Source organism: Bradysia coprophila (assembly GCF_014529535.1).
Source record: "Bradysia coprophila strain Holo2 chromosome IV unlocalized genomic scaffold, BU_Bcop_v1 contig_81, whole genome shotgun sequence".
NCBI lineage: Eukaryota > Metazoa > Arthropoda > Insecta > Diptera > Sciaridae > Bradysia > Bradysia coprophila.
This window is the reverse complement of record NW_023503375.1, coordinates 4654729-4675399: the sequence shown is the minus strand read 5'-3', so window position 1 is coordinate 4675399 and position 20671 is coordinate 4654729. Positions and strand designations below refer to the sequence as shown.

The window sequence follows — 20671 nt, the reverse complement described above, 5'->3', positions numbered from 1 at the left end:
TTAAAATGCTCAACGCACCGGCTAATTAAAGTAAGTTACTAAATACGGTTGACTGGGTGAAGGACAGTTAAATCGTTTGAACAATGTGCTCAGTTTCAAACTCTTCCGACCATTTCTCTCCAGCATATTATTCCACAATCCATTCGCCGCAACAGCATGTCCCTTCTGACTCAAATGTATGCAATCCACAGACATAATATCCATGTCCGGTGTTTTACTGTCGTCTACAAACACAGACGCATCTCGGAAGAATGGCTGATAAACGACAGTAAAGTCGTCCGTGTGAAATTCTTTGAGATAGCTGACACGTTCCATTATTTTGACAAATTCACGTTCACGCTGGCGGAAGAGTTGACGCTTTTCCGAATATGCTGGACCGAAAAGACATGAACATTCGATTGGTCGTGATAGGTAGCATGTCCATGGAACATTTACTTGGTCCATTGAAAATGATAGACTGACCAGGGGTGATGGTACTAGGTTTACGAATGTCCTGAAATGGTAATTTAATGGGATTGAAGAGGAATCAAAATAAATTCTTCTCATCGTCAACACCACATCCAACCTCACAATTCTAACCACTTCCATACTGAAGAGACAAGAGAATACGAAATCGTTTGATCAAAGGAGCAAAGACTCACATTTTGGATAGGTCAGTTCTTTCACTGACTGATTTTCTCGATAAATTTTTGCAACAAATATTACAAAATGGTCGTGCTCTATCATAAATTGTGCATTCCGTCGTACGTATTTTTTGCTTGACTCTTGAATAAAAATGAAACTCGTGTAAATTACGGCCCTCGCTTCGCTCTGGTTGCAAAATTTACACTCGTTGAAATTTTCTAAGACTTTTTTTCACCAAGTACATTATTGTCCCATTTCTTCAGCAATAGAGTATGCAACTCGTGCGAATTACGGACCTAGCATCCTTCGCTCCGCTCTGGCCAAACTCGACACATTACCGAATAACCCAATAAATTTCAGTCCTCATCGAAAAAAGGTTGAGTTATTGTGTTGTCCAGCTACTGGCCAAAAATTCTTTTGAAAATATCTCTAAGATCAAGAGCTCGTTATAACCCATCTTCTAACTTAATCTCAGGATTTCAATTCCCTTCAAAATTAATCAGAATTAATCAAGTTGTCGTGTTGACTGGACAAAGTGTGACAAACATTTTCACTCATTTAAGGTTTTTGGCATAGCATTTCTCGTAGCACGAACGCTCATTTTTTCAAACGCCAAAACGCCTCCAAATTTTTAAACCATTGCATGTGTTGGTTTTTATTCACTCAAAGGAATCACGACTCCTTTCTTTACGATAGGAATACAAGGCATATTTTAATTGCATTAGTCTCCGAATATGTTTGATGTTTACGCTAGGAGAAGATTTGTGTTTTTAGTCATTCATGTATTTTGAAGACCCTGACTTTCAGTCAAAAGAATAAGTAAGTACTGCAGAAGACGAGGTAGTAACGAATCTTTTTTTTCGATCAAGTGTTTCTCAACGGGGCTGATAGAGAATCTTTTACTTCATTTGTTTTGATGACATATATTTCGCTTGGATCACATTCGCCGTCATCTCTTATTTTCGTCGTTGTTGACGTGTTGTAAGCCTTAAGGAACACAAATTATGAATTTTGAATTTTTTTATGATATTATACTCGGGCCAATTTTGTGTCAATTATACACCTAAATTATCAACCATTAGTTACACAATCTAAACATTCAATTTTCGGGATACAAATTGGACAACCAGTACAACCCTTAGGTGATGCGGTTGTTGTTGTAAAGTCTTCGTCACAGTCAAACATTGGAGGCGAACAAACTGGGCACAATCTGGGGTCAATAGAAGAGTACAACTGGAAAATCTAAAGCGTATACCGTTTTAGTAAGAAATGTTTTGTGAAATAATTTCATTTTTTTCTTATAAATATTTGAGCAGTTAGGACAATCGCAAAAAGACTTGTAATGTAAAACAGCATCGTTCAATAATACTTTCGAACTGGAGCATGTGAATAATTCAACGAATTGATAATGTGTACCAAGTAGTGTACGCACAACAAAGATTTTTATTTAAACAACTGTTGTACCTATTTCTGCATAGAGAGACAGAGAGGGATTCAAATTTATATTTACGCAAGAAAAATGAATCGAAGTTTTTGTTTCATGGGCAAAATATTGCCTTGGCTCTGTTTTCCTGTTCTCTCTAACAGTAACATTCTTTAGCTGCATTTTATTTGCTACATGGGGGTATTTTTGTGAAACTATATTCAAGAAATTTCACGAATTTCAACACAAGCTTTAATTTAATTTTTGAAATTATTTCAACAAAGTAGTGTTGAAGTAGTAGCATTCTCACAAATTCTAATTGAGTTAAATCAATCACATTGGGTTTTGTAAAAAGACAATTTTCGGTTCATTCTGTTTGAATCAGTCGTTGAAGTGTATGCTATATGGGAGAAAGACGGGGAAAGTTCAAAGTTGTTCCATTTTCACATTTTCATTTAAAATTTTCCGCAGATTTACTTAAAACAATTAAAATTTGTTAAATATCTTTTAAGATATAAATCGTACGAAAAATGATTATCCGTTTTCTTGTATTTATTTTCTTTAGTAACTACTTCTCTTTTTACGATAATCTTTCTGCGAATAGTTTAGAACTTCCAGTAAGTAAATCGTAGTTGAACTCATCATCCAGTGGATCCACGACTCAGAATGTGAACCGAGGGGGAAACTACAACGGAAAATTCTGTCCCATCATTCGCATTCGAATTCCATTCGCTCATATTATCCATTCAATCGCTCATATTTTCCCGCCATTCGCTCATAATTTGTGCTCGTTCGTTCCACTCATTCGCTCATATCTCCCTATATTCCCTCCAATGTCGAATGAAGCCTGTCCCACCATTCGATCTTGTTGTTTCCCCATCGATGTGAACTCTTCAAGTACTATACAGATAATACCTTAATTTAATTCAATTAAAGTTTGTAATTGGTTAGCATTCTACAGTTTTAATTGTTCGACATCGGTCTACATGTTATCATGTTGATGCAGATTTAACACGTTCGAGTTTATTCATATTGTCCATTTACTTAACAGAACAATCTTGGCAAGTTCAACTTTCATTTTTTTAAATATGGGATTACACCTATCGTTAATGACGAGCCACAGTAAAAGTACTGTAACTCTAGCTAACGCGGTTGTAGATAGCAAAATGTATGATAAAAATATTGAAGTAATAGAGTTTCCATCAAACGCTAGACCTATCAAACAAATGAAGTAATAGATTCGACAAGCACCAATGATGTGGTTGTAGTATGTGAACGGTTAACAGAATATATCTCGAATAATTTATCGAACTTATTAAAAGTGGTCTTCTAATATACCAAAATGTATAGAATGTGAAAAGAGCGAAAGACAGGGGAAAAACCCAGTTAAATTATTAACTGAGCTGGATGTGTGATTCGTCAAAATGTCTACTCTCTTTTAATACTCTATATCGAAACTTTAGACATTAGCTTAGTCAAAAGAAGTAATAGAATATATTGCAATAGGCTTAACGTTTCTGAAAAGTTTATGACGAGGTTCACGCAAGTTGTTGTTCCGATAATTATTACGTTCAACGCTATTATATATTCGACTCATCATCATCATCATCATACCTTCGTTTTCAACAAATATAATATAACCAGTCATATAGGTATAAGGTAAATTAAGTATGTGTATGCAATATCGATACACGCTCTTTTTCTTGCATACCTGAAAGTCAATTTTGAAAAATTATTCGAAAAAAAAATTAAATTCTTTTGCATTTCCTTCTTCATCGGGTTAAAAATATTATCTGAGTTGAACTTTATGATGTATTACATTAACCAAGGCCTTCTGGTATGCCATACCAGTTAGCAGTTAATATAAGTATATAATAAAACCGGAACATATATAAAAAGTGCAAATAAATTTTTGTTATCTCCCATAAAAGGGAATAATTAAAGTGTTCGGTATATGAATCATTCCACACGTTGCATAATCAAATTTCCCTAATTATAATTACATTATAAATTCATTTAAAATGGTAATAAATGTTGTGTGCCGCACTATTTAAGCTGAAAAAGCATTTACCAAAAAAAAATTAAATTGTATTAAGATCTTTCTCATCAAGCAGCCAAACACACACCCATCCATACACAGAGGCAACAATGGAAAAATAATGTTTTTAATATTTCAATGAGACAGAAACGGAAAAAAAGCACTCTAATTACATTAAATAAATATTTGACCATGTTAATAGTTCATGTTTCAGTCGTCATAAAACAAAATTCGTAAATTTATTGTTTGGAATATGTATACATTTCCATTCGCATCGGTCAATTTCACCACATTATGTTTACGGAATCAAAAAAAAAAAAAACCAACAACGAAACTCCCGCATAATTGTCAAATAAATTATAAACATTATTTGCAGTTTGCAGTTTTTTTTTATTCTCTCCATTTACTTTCGATCTGGTTGAAGCGATACATTGGGTTGAAGTGTTAAATAGCAATTCGAGATGCAAGTAAAACTAAGAAAGGTGCGTGAGTTTTGAAACATAAACGTATGCACGAAAATACCTTTGTTTTACCTTTGGCCGAAAGTGGTATATTACAGCCCTAGGCGCTAGGGATGGAAAGTAAATTGAGTGTAAGCTGAAGAAAAGCATGTAATAGTATACTATTGTCACGTAAACCGTTTATATCATAAATGCAAATTAATGCGGTATCCGAGACGCAGGTGAGGTGCAGTTATCGCACCTATGTTGTATTAGCCGTATACATGAGCACTTTGTATCGTATTGTGCTTTAACGTGATAGGCAGCAATGAACGTCAACACAAGGTATGGTCGAATGTCAAACTTTGTATGGAGCGGAGGACATAGCGATTTCATATAAACAAACTCACCTCTCATGAGAGGTTAGTTTGTTTATATGAAATCGCCATGTCCTCCGGTTTGTATGAACAGACCATACCTGGTTTGTACATTCATTGATAGGCAGCCGGCCGTTGAAAAAAACAACAATAAACTTGCAAGCAGTACTCAAATTTCGCTGTCAAATGAACGAAATTTTAGTGAACGACAACCATAACGACGAATCTACTGATTAATCTACATGGCAGTGCATACGTGAAGTAAAGTTCCTTTGGTCTCCGGCTTGTGCTGGAAACCTCTCATTCAAAATTTTTGAAAATCCATGTGTTAGGATCAACGTTATTCCTAAACGACGGTGGAACTACGCGACGAAATCAATAACATAACTCGGGATAAAAATTAAAAGTCTCGTATTCGTGTGTTTATTAACCTCGGCTTAACCTCGGATCAAGAAAATACACGAAAACTCTACGTTTCATCTCTTTATCCCTTGATACGTAAAGGACTATCACTGTAAAATATGAAACGGAAAGCAGTTCTGACCATATACAACCAGGACAGTATTATTGTAAATTATTTAAGTTTTCTTGTACAAATGGCTAGAACATCACGATTTGATGTTAGAAATAACTTGTATTTGCAATAGATTGGCTGGATAAATGGGAAAAGTTTTTTTTCCCTTCATAATTCGCTAGATGTGTTCATGAAAAAATGTATGACTAACTTCCGTAGAAATCGGTTATTTCCATGTCACTGTCGCTTTTCAAATCACAAAAATAAGGATAGACCCGTGCGAATAGTATACGCAATATCTATCCGCTCATCTTCGCTTTCCCATTGACAATACAAAATAGGAGAAAAATCGGTTGCGTTTTACTCAAGACATTTTTCGCTGATTTTGCATATCTAGACAACCACAATATATTTCCCATTACTCATGGAATCGAACTCGGGGTATTACAAACTTACGCGTAAATTTATAAGACCGCAGTACAGATGTATCTTCTTTCAAATTTTAGTTTCCGGTGCGGTCATAGCCACACATAAACTACCCGGAGGAGAATAACCTATCACTTCTCATTGTAGTAGATGTAGTAGAATCACATTGACCACCTCTTCATAATTTCGAGAAATATTGAATTGCACACAAAGTCAGTGGTTTTACAATAGTGTCGAAAAGTAATGTTTCCGACACCGAATTACAGAAAGAAAATTCGGATCGTTCTGTCCGTAAAAAATGTTATGTTTCGAAGAAATGTTGTTGCATGACAAGTCAATTAATAAAATTCAAACAACAAAATCAACAAACAGAGATCTCATGTGAAGCAAAGTCACAACAAATTTCTGGTGGTAATCGCAAACATTCTTTTTTTACGGTCATTCATGATTCGGATAATTTCCGCTTTAGTCTGTTAGTGTACTTACCGTGGCATGTGTTGGCGCAAATATCGCAGCGTCTTAATTAGATATTTTTCTTGACTTTCATTGATCCACTGAGTTGCATTCGTTTGGTAGCATATGTCCGAGCAAAAATCATTTCCACCTATCATGAATGTTAATAGCTTCCAGTGTGATGTCATGTTGACTCTGATGGTTGAATGATTTCAGTTTTGAATGAATTTATAATTAGCTGAAGGAAATTGTTTTTTTTTGTTTGAAGTAGATACGAAAAGTAACAAATGAACCGGCTACGAATGTCGATGTTATTTGTTATCGAAAGTTATGTCAGAAATAAGTATAGGCGTTGCAAACTTACATGGTTAATATGTGTGAACTAATGAAGTAATAGATTTTACATTGTTCAGAATAATTGCAGCAAGAGAAGTGACAGATTATGTATTTCCATCAATGTCTGCGTAAAGTCACTTATACTTAAACTCTGTTTGGTTTTTTAAAGCTCTTGGAAGATTGACGCAGCCAAATTAAATTTTTTGACAGGTGTCACTTTTCGAAGTAGAGTACAATGTATTTGCTCGGAAAAACCCGGGATATTAATTTAGAGATAAACTCATTTCTTTTAATTGTAAACGTAATAGCGTAGGCTCTTAAGGCTTCTAAAGGCTGCCTAATAAAACACTAAATTTATCGAACAAATGACCTATAAGCTCTACGGGCAGCTATCTCAGTTGGATATCATGTAGAAAAAGGAATGTTAAAACTAATGAAGTACCAGATTTTTTTGGATTTCAAGTAAATCTGGTTGGGAGGAAGGATAGGTTCAAAATCGAATCGAGTCTCAGTAATAGAATAAGACAAAGGAAGCAATACTCATGCAGCTAATCTTGTTAGACTACTACAATGACAAGACATATTTCACAGTTGTTATCTTACCTTGGATCCAGTCTCATACGATCGATCAATTTTTGGGCCATGTACGGCATGTCGGTGACTGTAGCAATATTCTCGGCCACATTAAATTGAGCCGATTGATGTACATTGTATGAATCTTGCAGCGAATATCTGAAATGCCATTTAACCATACAATTTACATTCAACAACTACACTGTAGATAAATGCACCGATCCAATAACAATAAAATTCAAATAAAAATCTGTTAACGAGTGTCACGTTCTTCACGTTTTACAATTTGCTGTTGTTGTTTAGGCGAGATAAAAGTTCGAAAGTAGCGCGGCCCGAAAGATTTTATTAGCCCTGTACTAAGTACTGGGGCTTTTGGAACTGATGTGCCCTTTGTTTTATGTGGAATTCAAAACAGACGGTAAGGCCAACGCATGCCAGTGGTTACGATGTCGATTCCACAAAGAAAAGAAAAAATGGTGACTTGTCTCTGTACATTTTGGAGATACGTCACTTTGGAGGACTTGTTTTTCACATATATTACGGAAGTATGGACCACGGTTCACTGGATCATGACTCATGTCGTGTCAGAGTGAGCTGAGCGTGAATATACTACTCGTAGTAGAATGATGGGTGATGGGTGGAACTGAAGAAAAAACTGATTTTCATAATCTTTTTCAGCTTTTGGACGTATTGAGGTGTTACGTTAGTTCCCAAAGTTGCACCACTCCTCATGGTTCACCATCTTCCCAGTTCTAAAACTTTATGATTTTGAAGGATTTCTTAGGTTTTTGTGTGTTCCTTTCTGGACTTCTGGTATTATCGAAAAAATTCGAAAAATTTGAGAGTTTTTTTTTATTCCCTTCTGGAATTTTAAGATTATTAAACTGACAATGTGTTGGTTCACAAAATTCCAACATCCAATGGAACATCTTCTTCACAGTTGTAGAATCCAAGGAAATTTAAGGGATTTCCGAGGTTTCTTGGGTTCTCTTCAAAACTTTTGGTATTATTGAGCTTTATATTTGTAGAAATCAATGAACTCAGATAGATTTAAAGTATTTGCGTGGTTTTTTTTTGGGTCCTCTCCTTTTTTGGGTTCGTTGGTGGTAATAGGTTGGTTTCTAAGATTCCATCATAAGTCCATGGCCCTTTGTGGTCAACTAAATTTGGTATAAATTTGAAGGGTACTTCGTAATTGCACTATGCGCCATTTCAAGACAGCTCTATAGCAATCGCGTAGGGATGTCGTCAAAATTTGGAGGCGAGATCTACCTTTACAATTTCTAACTTCTAAGATTTATAATTTCTACGTGTCCCACTTGGGCTGGCCATGAGGGAAATAGGGTCAAATACGCTGAAGGATTAACGTCGTAGCGTGTGCTACGTTCTTCAATTGTTTTTGTTGTAATTTAACAGAGAAAAATTTGAATTTCTGTGACCAATCAATCTTACCCAAATAAATTCGGATTGAATTCTTTCAATATATTTGGAAGAGTTAAATGTGATCGCCAGTTTCCTTGTCCACCTATACACCAAGATACACCCCGATTTTCAATTAAAACCTCCCACAGTGCAGCCGAATTTGCAGACTAAATCAAAAAAAAAATTGCTTTCCGCCAATATACAAATATAACCAAAATCAATAAACATACCGTTGCACTGGTTAATGAATCCCCTATAGCCATTACAATATCAATATCGCCTGGAAAAAAAATGTTTTTTTTTTATTATTTTTGAAATGCGATTTTGCACAGTAAATAACGAATTTTGAAAAACTACCGGGACGTAATCGATTAACATTCTTGGGAATTATTGTGCTTCTATATCCGTTCGTACGGCATGGAAATGCCACTGTATCGGGCACACGCTTTTGTAGAAAATTTCCATTATCACGTTTGCCTGTACCGCCGAACCAGCTATAGATTAAAAATGGTTTGTCGTAACATAACACAAAAAAATGGATCTCTGGTAACAATTTGTAATTTTGATTAATTATTACGGCCATTTATATACCTGTTATACACATCGCGAAAGCTGCGATAAAACTGTCTCACTTGAATTGATGCGTCCAATTGACTCGTCACAATGTTATCGTCATATTCATGGGTTCGTGTTAAATTTTGCAATAAATTTCCACGCATACGATTGATTCGATTATTTATTTCACCATTCATCGTATGGATTACGCTCACCAGGCACACAATTTCAAAAAGTTTCACATTCATCGTTTTAATAAATGAATTTTATTAAATTTTAACCCGAAAAAAAATGTTCACAGTCAAATCTAGCAATATGGACAATAAAATGACGATGAAAATTCAATTTAATCAGAAAAACCAATCTGAAAAACTCATGCAGAGAGAAAATTCATTAAAAAAAATCGGTCGAATTACAGTTTATTAGGAGTTCGGAAGTCAATAACTTCCAAATCCGATGTGTTAATATAGTTTTAGATAAACTGAGTGAATTGAATTAAGTCTAGGGAAAGATTTTGTTTTGCATGTAACACAGAACTGCCACACCTTCCAAGCTGCACAATATTTCTATTGTAGATTCTATGCTCCCTCACATTGTTTCTATATCTCCTAAGCGATCATTCATAAATTACGTAAGGCTTTTTCAGTGCCACCCACCAAATCGAAATCGTACAAATAACTCGAGAACTACGCGCTGTGAAGTCGAAATTATGTTCTACCTCTCCATTTAGGTAGTGGAACACAGTTCTCGTATTTCCCGAGTTATTTACCGAAAAATTTTCCCACAGACAACCAGCATAGCACCGATATAATTACGGAATCCGTTCCTTCTATTATCTGAGCTATTTGAACAGATTGATACAAAATCTTTTACTTCATTAGTTTTACCATACATTTTGCTATATGGTGTGGGTCCATAAAAATATTTCTGGTAATAGTAGAATTGTGTAACATACTAGCCCTTAAATAGCCTCAATTCGGGAAATGTGTGAGTTCACTTTTACAATGGATTCAAAGCTCCAATGTACTTAGAGCTTTCGAAACATTTCTAAAGCACACAGTGATGTCCGGCATAGTTCCAAATGTGTCTGATCAAATTAGTCACAAGACTTCGGTACTTTTTTCGCAATTCTACCGTATATAAGCAGCGTTGTTTCAGGCCTTTTCCCACTCGATAGATTACATACGGTGGGTTTGAGGATTGAAGGGACTTCGCTTGTGATGAGCACCAGTAATGTGTATCCAGGATACCAGGAAATTTTCTTGCTGAAAAACCGGATGCCAAGAAATCTACCCTGCCTAGCAGGAAGAAATAATGAGAAGGAGAAAAGAAGCGGGAAAATGACTGGAAATCGGTAAATGACGAGAAATTGGAAAATAGAAACTATAAATTTGGAAACAGATTGAAAATGGGAAATGAAATCGGGAAATATTTGGAAATCAGGAAATAATTAGAAATCAGGAAATTCATAAAAAAACGGTTCTTGCAATCGAGATCGGGAACTGATTGAAAAACTAGTAGAAAATAGTAAAAATAGCGAAATTATCAGGAAACGAACAGGAATAGGGAATTTAAAGATTAGATGATAACAGGTGAGTGCACAACGGGAAGAGCGAATCGCGATCTTTTGTAGGAAAATAGAGAAAAAGCCTTGTCATTGAACTGTAATCGATTTTCTTCATTGAAATGCTTTAGTAGCTTTAGTCAATACACTTTTTCGTCTGTACTCACGTCATTCATGGAACAGAACTCAAACATCTGAACATTTACTCGTCATTTTTGTTCACTGTAAAGGAATATTGAACAGTGTTGCTTCAGTAAGATTGAAAATAAACATTCTTTACCGGTAAATCCCAATATTCTTATCGGGATTAATAGATACCGGGACAGATCGCGAGTCTTATTTGGATACCGAAAAGAAAACATTATTCACACATGTCACACGCCTAATTAAATCGTTGGCAATAATTTGCCATGTTTGTGGTTTCTACTCTTAAAACTTATAACCTTCTCTTAAGCTCTAAACAAACGAGGCATCGAAAACGTGTTTCGATCAAAATTCTCTTTGTGATAGTTTCGGAGGCCCATCATTGGGAAATGACAGGACAGTAGCCCGAAAATGTATGTAAAATTTTATCACAAAAATTCACCGAAAAAATTCAAAGAAACTCACCTCTTATGCTTTCCATTGTATTCGGGCATAGTCTCTTAAGCATTAAAAAATAAAGAAAATTTTGGTCGAAACACTTGTTCGATGTCTCGTGTGTTTTCAGCTTTATTCTGCCGGCCGGTGCTATTGTGCAGTTGACTGAAAATAGTCGATGCAAATGCTATTCGCATACCAGCCCTTAAAAGGTTTAAAAGTCGGAAAATGTGTGAGACCTCGGAAAGGGACCCTGAAAGAAAGCTTCAACAGTTGTCTTTCATTTGAGCTACGTATCACTACAACAGGCGAGGCAGTTCACTATAATTCATTAAAGTTTCCTCGACACCTAAGGCTCGAATATGGATGGTGGGGTTAAGGGTGAGGTTCTGAATGGCTAGTAATCGCTTTAAAAAGTTACATATCAATGTTAATCACTGGTGCAAAGTGCACCATCCTAATGAAGAGAACATTGGCCAGTGCTGACCGATTATTATTGTACACACATGGGGAGGCGATATAAATCTTAATTCAAAAGATTAAAGTCCCTAAACGCTTTGATAAAACAACTTTTAGCTTCCAACATTTTGAACGAAAAGCACAAAACATTCACCACACACGAATTACATTAAATCACATCATAATCTAAACAATTTTCCAAATTACTGATAGTTATCGCAACCCAAAACGTCGTAAAATCTTAATTGTTTCGAAACAATGTTTCGCCGCACCACAAAGCCCACCAATTTCTTTATTATAATATAATATTGAATAGCAACACAACAAAGCATCGCACCCAATCGCACACTGTATCAGAATCTCAATTCTGTACGTACCCGAAATCACAGATACCTTCCTAAACCGCACAATTTCCTCGTACACAATGCATTTATAATAAACGATAAATCTATCTAGGCTGGAAGTTTCCACCGAACTAACCAATTTAATTAAGTGACAGATTAAAATCAATTGAAGTTTATGAACGTCCTTCGATTTCGTGTTATTATAAGTAAATAGCATAAGCATCATCATGTAGTGTGCTGCATGCATGCAGACAAACCATATTATACCCCAAATAACCGACTAACTTACCGCATGTGTGTACAAGTACTACATGTGCATGGTGGTGATGATGATATACATATATCTATTATGTATCGACATTGTAAAAATAAACAAAATTATTAATATGCCTAGCTGATACTGGGTAATGTTTCAAAGTTTTTGAGCATGTGTACGCAGCGTAATTGATAAAACACACCAATGCGTACCGCATAATATCGGTTTGCGAAAGAGGTATGCATAATGTTTTGATTAAAGAATTCAAATTGATTAGCTGTACACGGTATACACGGCTTTGCAAAACAGTAAACACCGATGGAATATCATTTTTGAGATAATTTTTTCCAAACATAAAATTTGGTTGTATGAAGCAAGTCGTTCGCTGAGCGAGTCGCTTTTAGTTTGGAAGACCAGAAGGTTTGTTATTTTGCGATTGGTTTCAATTATGAAACGATTATGGGGGCATCCACAAAGGACTCCGCAATTCAGTGCTGCCATACAAATCTTCAAAATTTCCATAAATATGAATTTCTGAAGTGCAATCTTCTTCATCCCTTCAAATTTACCCCCTGAATAGGAGGGTAAAACGTAAATCTAACGTTCAAAGATGAGCATTTCTCGAATTGTCTGGCAACACTGAATTGCGGACGTTCAGTGCTGCCATACAAATCTTCAAAATTTCCATAAATATGAATTTCTGAAGTGCAATCCCTTCATCCCTTCAAATTTACCCCCTGAATAGGAGGGTAAAACGTAAATCTAACGTTCAAAGATGAGTATTTCTCGAATTGTCTGGCAACACTGAATTGCGGACGTTTTTTATGGATGTCCCCCAGGTATATTAATTGGAAAAGTTAATTGAATTTTAGCCATACATCACAATTCAGTCACAATTTAAAACCATAAAATCGTTTCAGTTTTGTCTCCCCACGATGTGAGTAGTTCAAATGAAAGAAAAAAAAACTTATTTCCAATTAGTAGTGTCGACACACAGTCAACCATCTCAATCGCCCAGCAAAACTTTCGAAATTCTAGAGCAAAATGTTCTTGAACCCATAATTACGTAACTTCTGCAAATGTTGCCATTAATAGAGGCATATAATTACCAAGCGGGTTAATTTGTATTCGATAAGTGAATAAGCTGTGAATGTTGCACGTATTCAATTGGAATATTGGAAATGCGGTTTGTGATAGCTCTCTGGAACGGTGTTTTGTTGAAATAATAAGCGAACGTGATTTACAAAATATTTCGACGGAATTTATTTGTCGCTGCATGTTAATTAAAACTTTGTCGTAATTGATTAAATCATTCCATTTAGATCCAAAGAGGCTGACGTTACGCGTTATGGTTGTCTGTTGACAAATAAAAGAAAAATAATAAGACTACCGCGTTCGATACCTTTATACCCTGCCCTTCAAGTAGAAGTACGCATTTAGTGACAGTTTTATCGGAAGATACCACACTTATTGGATTAAATGGTCTAATTCGTGTGGGGTTAAACTGGATTATTCAATTTAGTCCATTTAATCTTTATACGATTAAGTCTACTTAGTCCAAGACGTGCGGCACTGCTCGAGTTTTTTTTATTCCAAGTGTTGGCATTCAATGTACTATAAAACTCAAGTTGTCATTAAGCGCGCTCCAATAGTGAAATGCTGTTCGAATAGTTCTATTACATATCTAGTACCAGTCATAAAATAACTCACTCAAAGTATATAAACACTTGAAGGCAAACCCTCAGGGGAATAGAGAAAAACGGTTCCCGACTTTCGGGTGAATTCATTTTTGTAATGTTGTCATCAACTCATTTTCTTGTGACTAATGTTGTTTCACCTACTAAGTTCGTATGGAATTGAATTTACCTCACAGCTAGCTTCAACTTAACGCAAAAGAACCCAATATGTGAGCAAAATTACTGAGCTCTGTTTGATTGCAGCCAACTTCACTGACATTTCATGTATATTTTACCAGAGTGAAGTTATTTCTGTTGGTACTTTCAAATTAAACTTACTCCTTACACTACCACTACGTTAACGTCTCTGCGCGCTTCCCTGTTTATAGCCTCCGTAGTGTTGTTAATGCACCTTCGTATAGAGAGAATTCTCTCTCTCTCTCTCTGCGCATGCGAAAAACGATAGTGATTCTAGCTTTGATTTACAGTCAATAATAAGTGCAGTATGAACCACCGGCTTAATGTGACTTCAACGACGCCTCAAAGTATGCAAATATGTTGAGAGAAAGCTAGACTGCTAATTGATATTTCGCCTAAATGTAGACTAGATATATGAACATAGATTCATCATATTTGGGTTACATCATACGATTGATTCCGTGTGTACATCGTTGCAGCCACCAAACACACTGCATCTACCAAATTTACGAAGCTTGAGTAAACTTTAGGACGTTCCCAATGTGATATATTCGCTAGGAAAAATTTCAAGTTGAATTGTCTGATAAGGCTAGTATGTAACCACTGAGCCGTTCCGTCTCTATATATATATATATATATATATTCATGTATATATGCGGCAAACAGCTCCATTATACATTTCTATTATAACACCAGTTTCATTAAAACATAGAGCGCAAAGAATGAAGTTCTAAAAAATTGCGGTGTTTTCCTTTTCAATTCACCACAAATCTGTTCAGTCAATTTTTGGGCATAAATTTCGTAATTTTTCTCGAAATTTAGGCCCTTAGCATGGAAAGTTATATACGCATCTGTGGTGGGCGGCTGATTTTAGGCACTTTCGCCACTTTCTCTGCAGTGGATGAAAAACGAACTTTTCTTAATTGAACTGTCACTTTGTTTTCGAAAATAGCATGGCGAATCGATGTTTTCGTTTCGTGGAGAAAAACGGTAAATCAGAACATGCACGCATGAAAAACGTTGTGTTCACCTCTGGGAGAAATGGGAAATTCCAACTCAAGCATCATCACTCCTATTTTCTCCCTTCGGTAAACAAATTACTGTTAGGCCTGCTTCATCAGTGCGTAATTAAACTCATTTCCCGAATATTCCGTCAAATTCTAATCGTTTCAAATTGAAATGGAAATTTTTGCATTTCTCTTATCTCAATTTGAAGTAATTATATTCGGTCCCCTAGATATTTTATTTAAATTTTCAAAAAATTTATTTAGCAGGGTAGAATTTCCCATACTCTGATAAATTTAAACAGAAGAAAAAAAATTGTCAAAGTAACATCTTGTGCTTCATTGAAAGTATCCATATTGATGAAATTGTTGTGGGTTTTCGGTATTAAAAAAATGTGAATTCTAATCGGTAGACAAACTTTCATCCATTTATCATTTTTATGCAAGGATATTAACTTTTGCAGAATTCAAACATGGACATGGGACAATGAACTTTTTTTCTTTTGTAAGTTTTCCAAGTATATAACTCTCTACCTACGCGTTCTCAATGTTAAAGTTTCAATTTCCTTACAAAGGTAATTCCTCTTTCATTTAAAATAAGTTTAATTTAATACTTGCCATATCTCTGTATAGTTGTGGCCATATAATAGGCTTCCACCTAAGGTAATAACATGTAGGAAGTTACTATATTATGTACACTACTACTCAAAGCCATTCGGTAAATGTTCTATGAAATCTGTACGAGCACGGTGAAACATAAAGTTTTATTTATACCACCGTAAACAACATGCAACATACCATGAAAATTCAATATACAATATATCAAAATATTGGAAATTTATTGGCATAAATTATCCGATATACGGGTGTAGAACGATCCCTAATAGTTTCGATTGTATGGGAAAAATTTATTCGATCGAAATCAGCGAAGAAAATGATGGTTTATTTTCAATAAATACGATGATGCATAGAAGAAGCGTTGCAAATAAGTCTTTTTCTTTTAAATGTTTTGACGTTGGGAAAAAAAGAGCCAGACATTGATATAAGAACATTCTTTGGCGAGGCTGAAGTGAGAACCTGTAACGTAACCCCAGTACGTATACATGAGCATAGGGAAATACCATCGTGTTAAGCTAAAACGCAGTATCGAGGTTGTTGCTTCGTTTGGATTCCACTGAAATATTTTACTTTTCCAACGGATTCAAAAGATGCTCGGAGCTTTCGAAAGCTTTCCAAAGCACACATATAGCGCTATAAGGTGGTTTTTCTTATACTTTTGGACACATATAGCTAGTACGAGACGAGTATCTAAACTACAAGTCCCTTATCTTACTTACAAAATAACTGATGTAGCTGAGGGTGACGCATAGTGCGCTGTACGCAAAAGTCTTATCAAGAAAAAGTTGAACCAAAAAATTTGTGAAAGAAAATTCTAAAAAAAAGAAATCCACGCAATCAGTCGTATAAATTTATACGTCAGAGAGAGCTTTTTTTTTCTTTGTTGTGATCTGTCAGTTTTTTTATTTTGCGATTTAGTATTTAAATGAAAACTAAAATTGAGACATCTTTGCGGTTTTAAGTGGTTTTTCATATTTCTTTGTACCAGGGCCTATTTTAAGGAATTTAATTTCCAAAAATGTCCAAAATTTCACAAATTTCACAAAAATTCTTAAAATTTCCAAATTTTGTTTTCTGTTAGATCTCATTCCGAAGTAATCAGTTAAGCTCAAAGACATAAAAACCAACTAAAAAGGCAGTTAAAACAACATTTACGATGCAATCTGTTGTGTTTTTAGATTAAAAGACGAAAAGTGATTGAAAAATTTGAGAATTTTTGGAAATTTAATTTCCTTAAAATAGGCCCTGCTTTGGACCAAAATGTTTTAAAATATGTTCGGAATCGATTAGCATTAACAAAAAGATATTTTCGCACAATCTGTTAACCTGTTACAGACAGCAAGCATATGACCAGCACTATTGTCGGGTCTATTACTTACATCGATCAAAGTATTTCAAATCTGATGATTTCAAATCTTGTACTTCATTTTTTTAACATGCATTTTACCATATAAAGGACCATATTACCAAGAGTTTGTCATTATTTTTGTCGTCGTTATCGATAACAGATGAATAACCGTATGTGACAGGTTAATATTAAAGATTGACTTTATGTCGGGCTCAATATTCATTACTTTTTACTACCTTTTAGGGGAAAAAAGGTAATCAAAATCGGTTCAGTAGTTCCTGAGATATCAGAAATACGTCTACAGTCTAAAAATCCCATTTTTTAAGAGTTTTGAAAGTCATCCTTACATAATTCAAATTTTGCGCCAAAATATCATAGACTAAAATCTAAAGATGAACACATAACACACTGTAAGTGACCCATTGTATCCGGTTTCATCCATGACAGAAAAGTGGAAATTCGATGTACCCTAATCAATAAGTCGTTTGTTTGCCACTTTTGTGGTTTATACTCGTAAAACTTACAACCTTTCCATTCAGTAGTAGATTACATTGGATGATCTGCAGAAGGTAAAAAATTTGTGATAAAAGCAAACTCTCAAGTGTGTTTTCGAGCAATAAGCTTCGGTAACTGTAATTTCGACAAGTGTATGGTTTGTATATACGAGCCGAATGCTAGGTATACAAAAGAACCTGTCGACGTTTCCGAAGCAAGTTGTACACGAGTGAGTTTGCGAGTATCACAAAATTGTTTCCGAAGTATTGAAGTATGCAGCAGCATTCAATGTAATCTGGTTTACTGCCTTCCAAAGTGCAAAAGTTGATTTCCACACAGGAAAATAACAAAAATGAACCGAAAATAGTCCACACGTAATGGATCATTTTCGTATTGCTATAAATTGCTTTATAAATAACAACTTTCGCATGCGGCAGGTTGTAAAATCCTTTATCTGTCAAACTTACTGAGTTCAAGTTTTAAAATCATAAAATCGCTCTATAACGTTCATTATTTGTGACAAATTTTGTCCGCAACTGGATGTGGTTGCAAGTTAATGTCGATTATCACACCAAACCACGATTGGAGGTTTGGGCTGATCCAAAAAATAATCATAAATTATTTAGTTTGTGTATGAAATCTATCGAAAAATCAAATATTACTATCATGCCGACAAAAATGCCCACCGTTATACATACAGAGTTATCAATTTAACGAAATTTAAATTGCTTTGTCGCAATCGGCAATAGCAACACAATGGATTTCTACATTAATATGTCTCGCTATATACCATATATCAAGCTCTATTGCGTACGCTGTAGTACGCTGTAGTATGAATTCATTCAAACTGCAACACGAACGACAACTTTATATAATATGCCATCGAAGTGTTTGGATGGATATTTTGATTGTCAATAATAAAAAATGAAAGTGTCATTCAATTAAAATAAATTGATTGCACTGCTGGACACAATACAGTCGAGAACACATTCGGATACGTACGCTGGATGGCTGCTACCTTTAATATAGATAGGTTTTTGTTATTGTACTATTAGCATATTGAATGATATAATTCGTTTTAATTTGGGAGTTGGCATTAAAATTTCATGGAGAACGAATTGTTGGATATTATCCGGACGGAGAGTACTGGAAATATCATATTAATCAAATTGTACATATATTTGGATACGTGACATTTATATGGGTATCACCTTATGCATGGCCGCAATGCACATATAAAGGTCCATTTTGTTGAATCGATCAGCGAACGATATTTTTTATCGACTACCGCCTTCGCACAAGGCAAAAGAATGATTTCGAGACTCAATGCTGTATACATATGTAGATTCAAAAGAAGTATCCAGTACAGGGAGACTCAACAATGTTGAATCAACATAAAGGTTACACTTTTGGGGCTTTGTATCAGCTGGTAGTTTCGTTATTTTAATATCCACACAAACGTACTTTTGTCTCCATGTACGATTGAATAAGAAGGGAGGTGCGGGAAAGTAGAAAAATATGCTATTTTTCTAGCTCTCTCGCGAATAGCTTCTGTTGTATGTACAAACCAAATTTTCTTAAAAATTAAATATTTTGTTTCGTCTCATCAATACCTTTCATCTGAAATATGGCACACCATTTTCCTCCCATGAAGGACAACACACAGATGATATAAAAAAAAACTGCGAAGACCAATCGAAATAGAAAGGTGTTGCGTCTCAATGTAACTCGATTAAATAATGAAAATGCAGGAAGGCAGTAATTTAGTCGAAGAACTTGTGAGCGAGCATATCAACAAATAAATAGTATGGACACCATGATCATCAATTTTCATCATGATGAAACACTCTAAGAAGATTTCATTACTCACCACTAGAGGTCGGAACAGATGAGATCTCATATCGATCTGTACAAATTTCAGATCATTCTAAATCTGATCTGATATGATCCGATATAAAATGAAGATCTATGATTTCATGTAGAGTTTAGTTTTTAGCGTTAGCTCTTTTTGTTTTCCAAGTAACTATTCGACCACTCGTACCAATAACATCTTAACGACTGTTCGCACGCAACTGACTTTTTTTATTTTAATAGCTTACGCCGTAAGTGGCCTTCAGAAGCATCAGTCTCTTCTACAGCAGCTTGTAAATGGAGAATAAGTCTCTTCTACAACAGATTGTTAAAGGAAGAATCAGTCTCTTCTATAGCAATTTGTGAAAGGAGGCATTCGCCTCTTCAAAACAACCACCAACAGTTTCCAAAGGAAACGTCAGCCTTTACATCAGTCTCTAAAAGGAAATAACTGTCTCTTCGACTAATAACACTAAGTGCGAACAGCTGAAGTGCAATAAAGAAACTATTCGCACTGAGTACGAATAGTCTTTTCGTTGAAGAAAACCATTCCAGTAAATTTTCACCACACTCCAACACTCGAGCCGACTTCTTTCCAAAGAATTATGCAGCGCCCTTACACTTTCGGGTCTTTTGGGGAGTTGTCCCCATCGGAAAATACATCCTACCATTCATAAAGGCTTCTCTAGTTGTTACGATTATGAAAGGAAGATAATTTTGATAATAGCTTTACCATAAGACAGCCTTCACTTTCCAAGTGTTAAAATAAAAATTGAACTTAAAAACTCACGTAATAACAGACAGCAAATATAATCCGAGTGGTAGACGGTGCACAGCAAAAAAAAGAGGTCGTACCAAGCTCACATATAATTCTGCCAACCATAATTAATACAGAGTTACTTGCATGTCAAAGGCACACACAAAGGGTATCACATTCAGAAAATTTATCGCCGTTTTTACTTTCAAAATGGAATTCTACAGAAGAGAACGGTTAACAATATGTGTAGTGTATATGGGAGACACTACCGAACATTTATTTGATATATTGTTATCATCGTACTTTTAAGTTGGCAAATGCACAACTGATAATATCTTATG

General features: G+C 35.2%; 1 protein-coding gene and 1 long non-coding RNA gene across 2 annotated transcripts in view; one reads left to right on the top strand and one right to left on the bottom strand.

Annotated features, from left to right (window-relative positions):
- LOC119072287 overlaps nt 1-18058 on the top strand; it is a 381328-nt gene extending 363270 nt beyond the window's left edge. The window contains exon 2 of the long non-coding RNA XR_005086826.1: nt 17965-18058. This is a non-coding gene — a long non-coding RNA (uncharacterized LOC119072287). The remainder of the gene's footprint in view (nt 1-17964) is intronic.
- On the bottom strand, nt 6-9444 carry LOC119072257 (phospholipase B1, membrane-associated-like). The gene is made up of 7 exons (XM_037177445.1): nt 9218-9444; nt 8984-9120; nt 8857-8906; nt 8657-8793; nt 7235-7363; nt 6329-6490; nt 6-493 (listed from the first exon to the last, which is right to left on the bottom strand). Exons 1-7 carry the CDS (start codon nt 9427-9429, stop codon nt 22-24), a joined length of 1299 nt encoding a protein of 432 aa, XP_037033340.1. The 5' UTR covers nt 9430-9444; the 3' UTR covers nt 6-21.
- Nucleotides 18059-20671: the final 2613 nt, after the last annotated feature.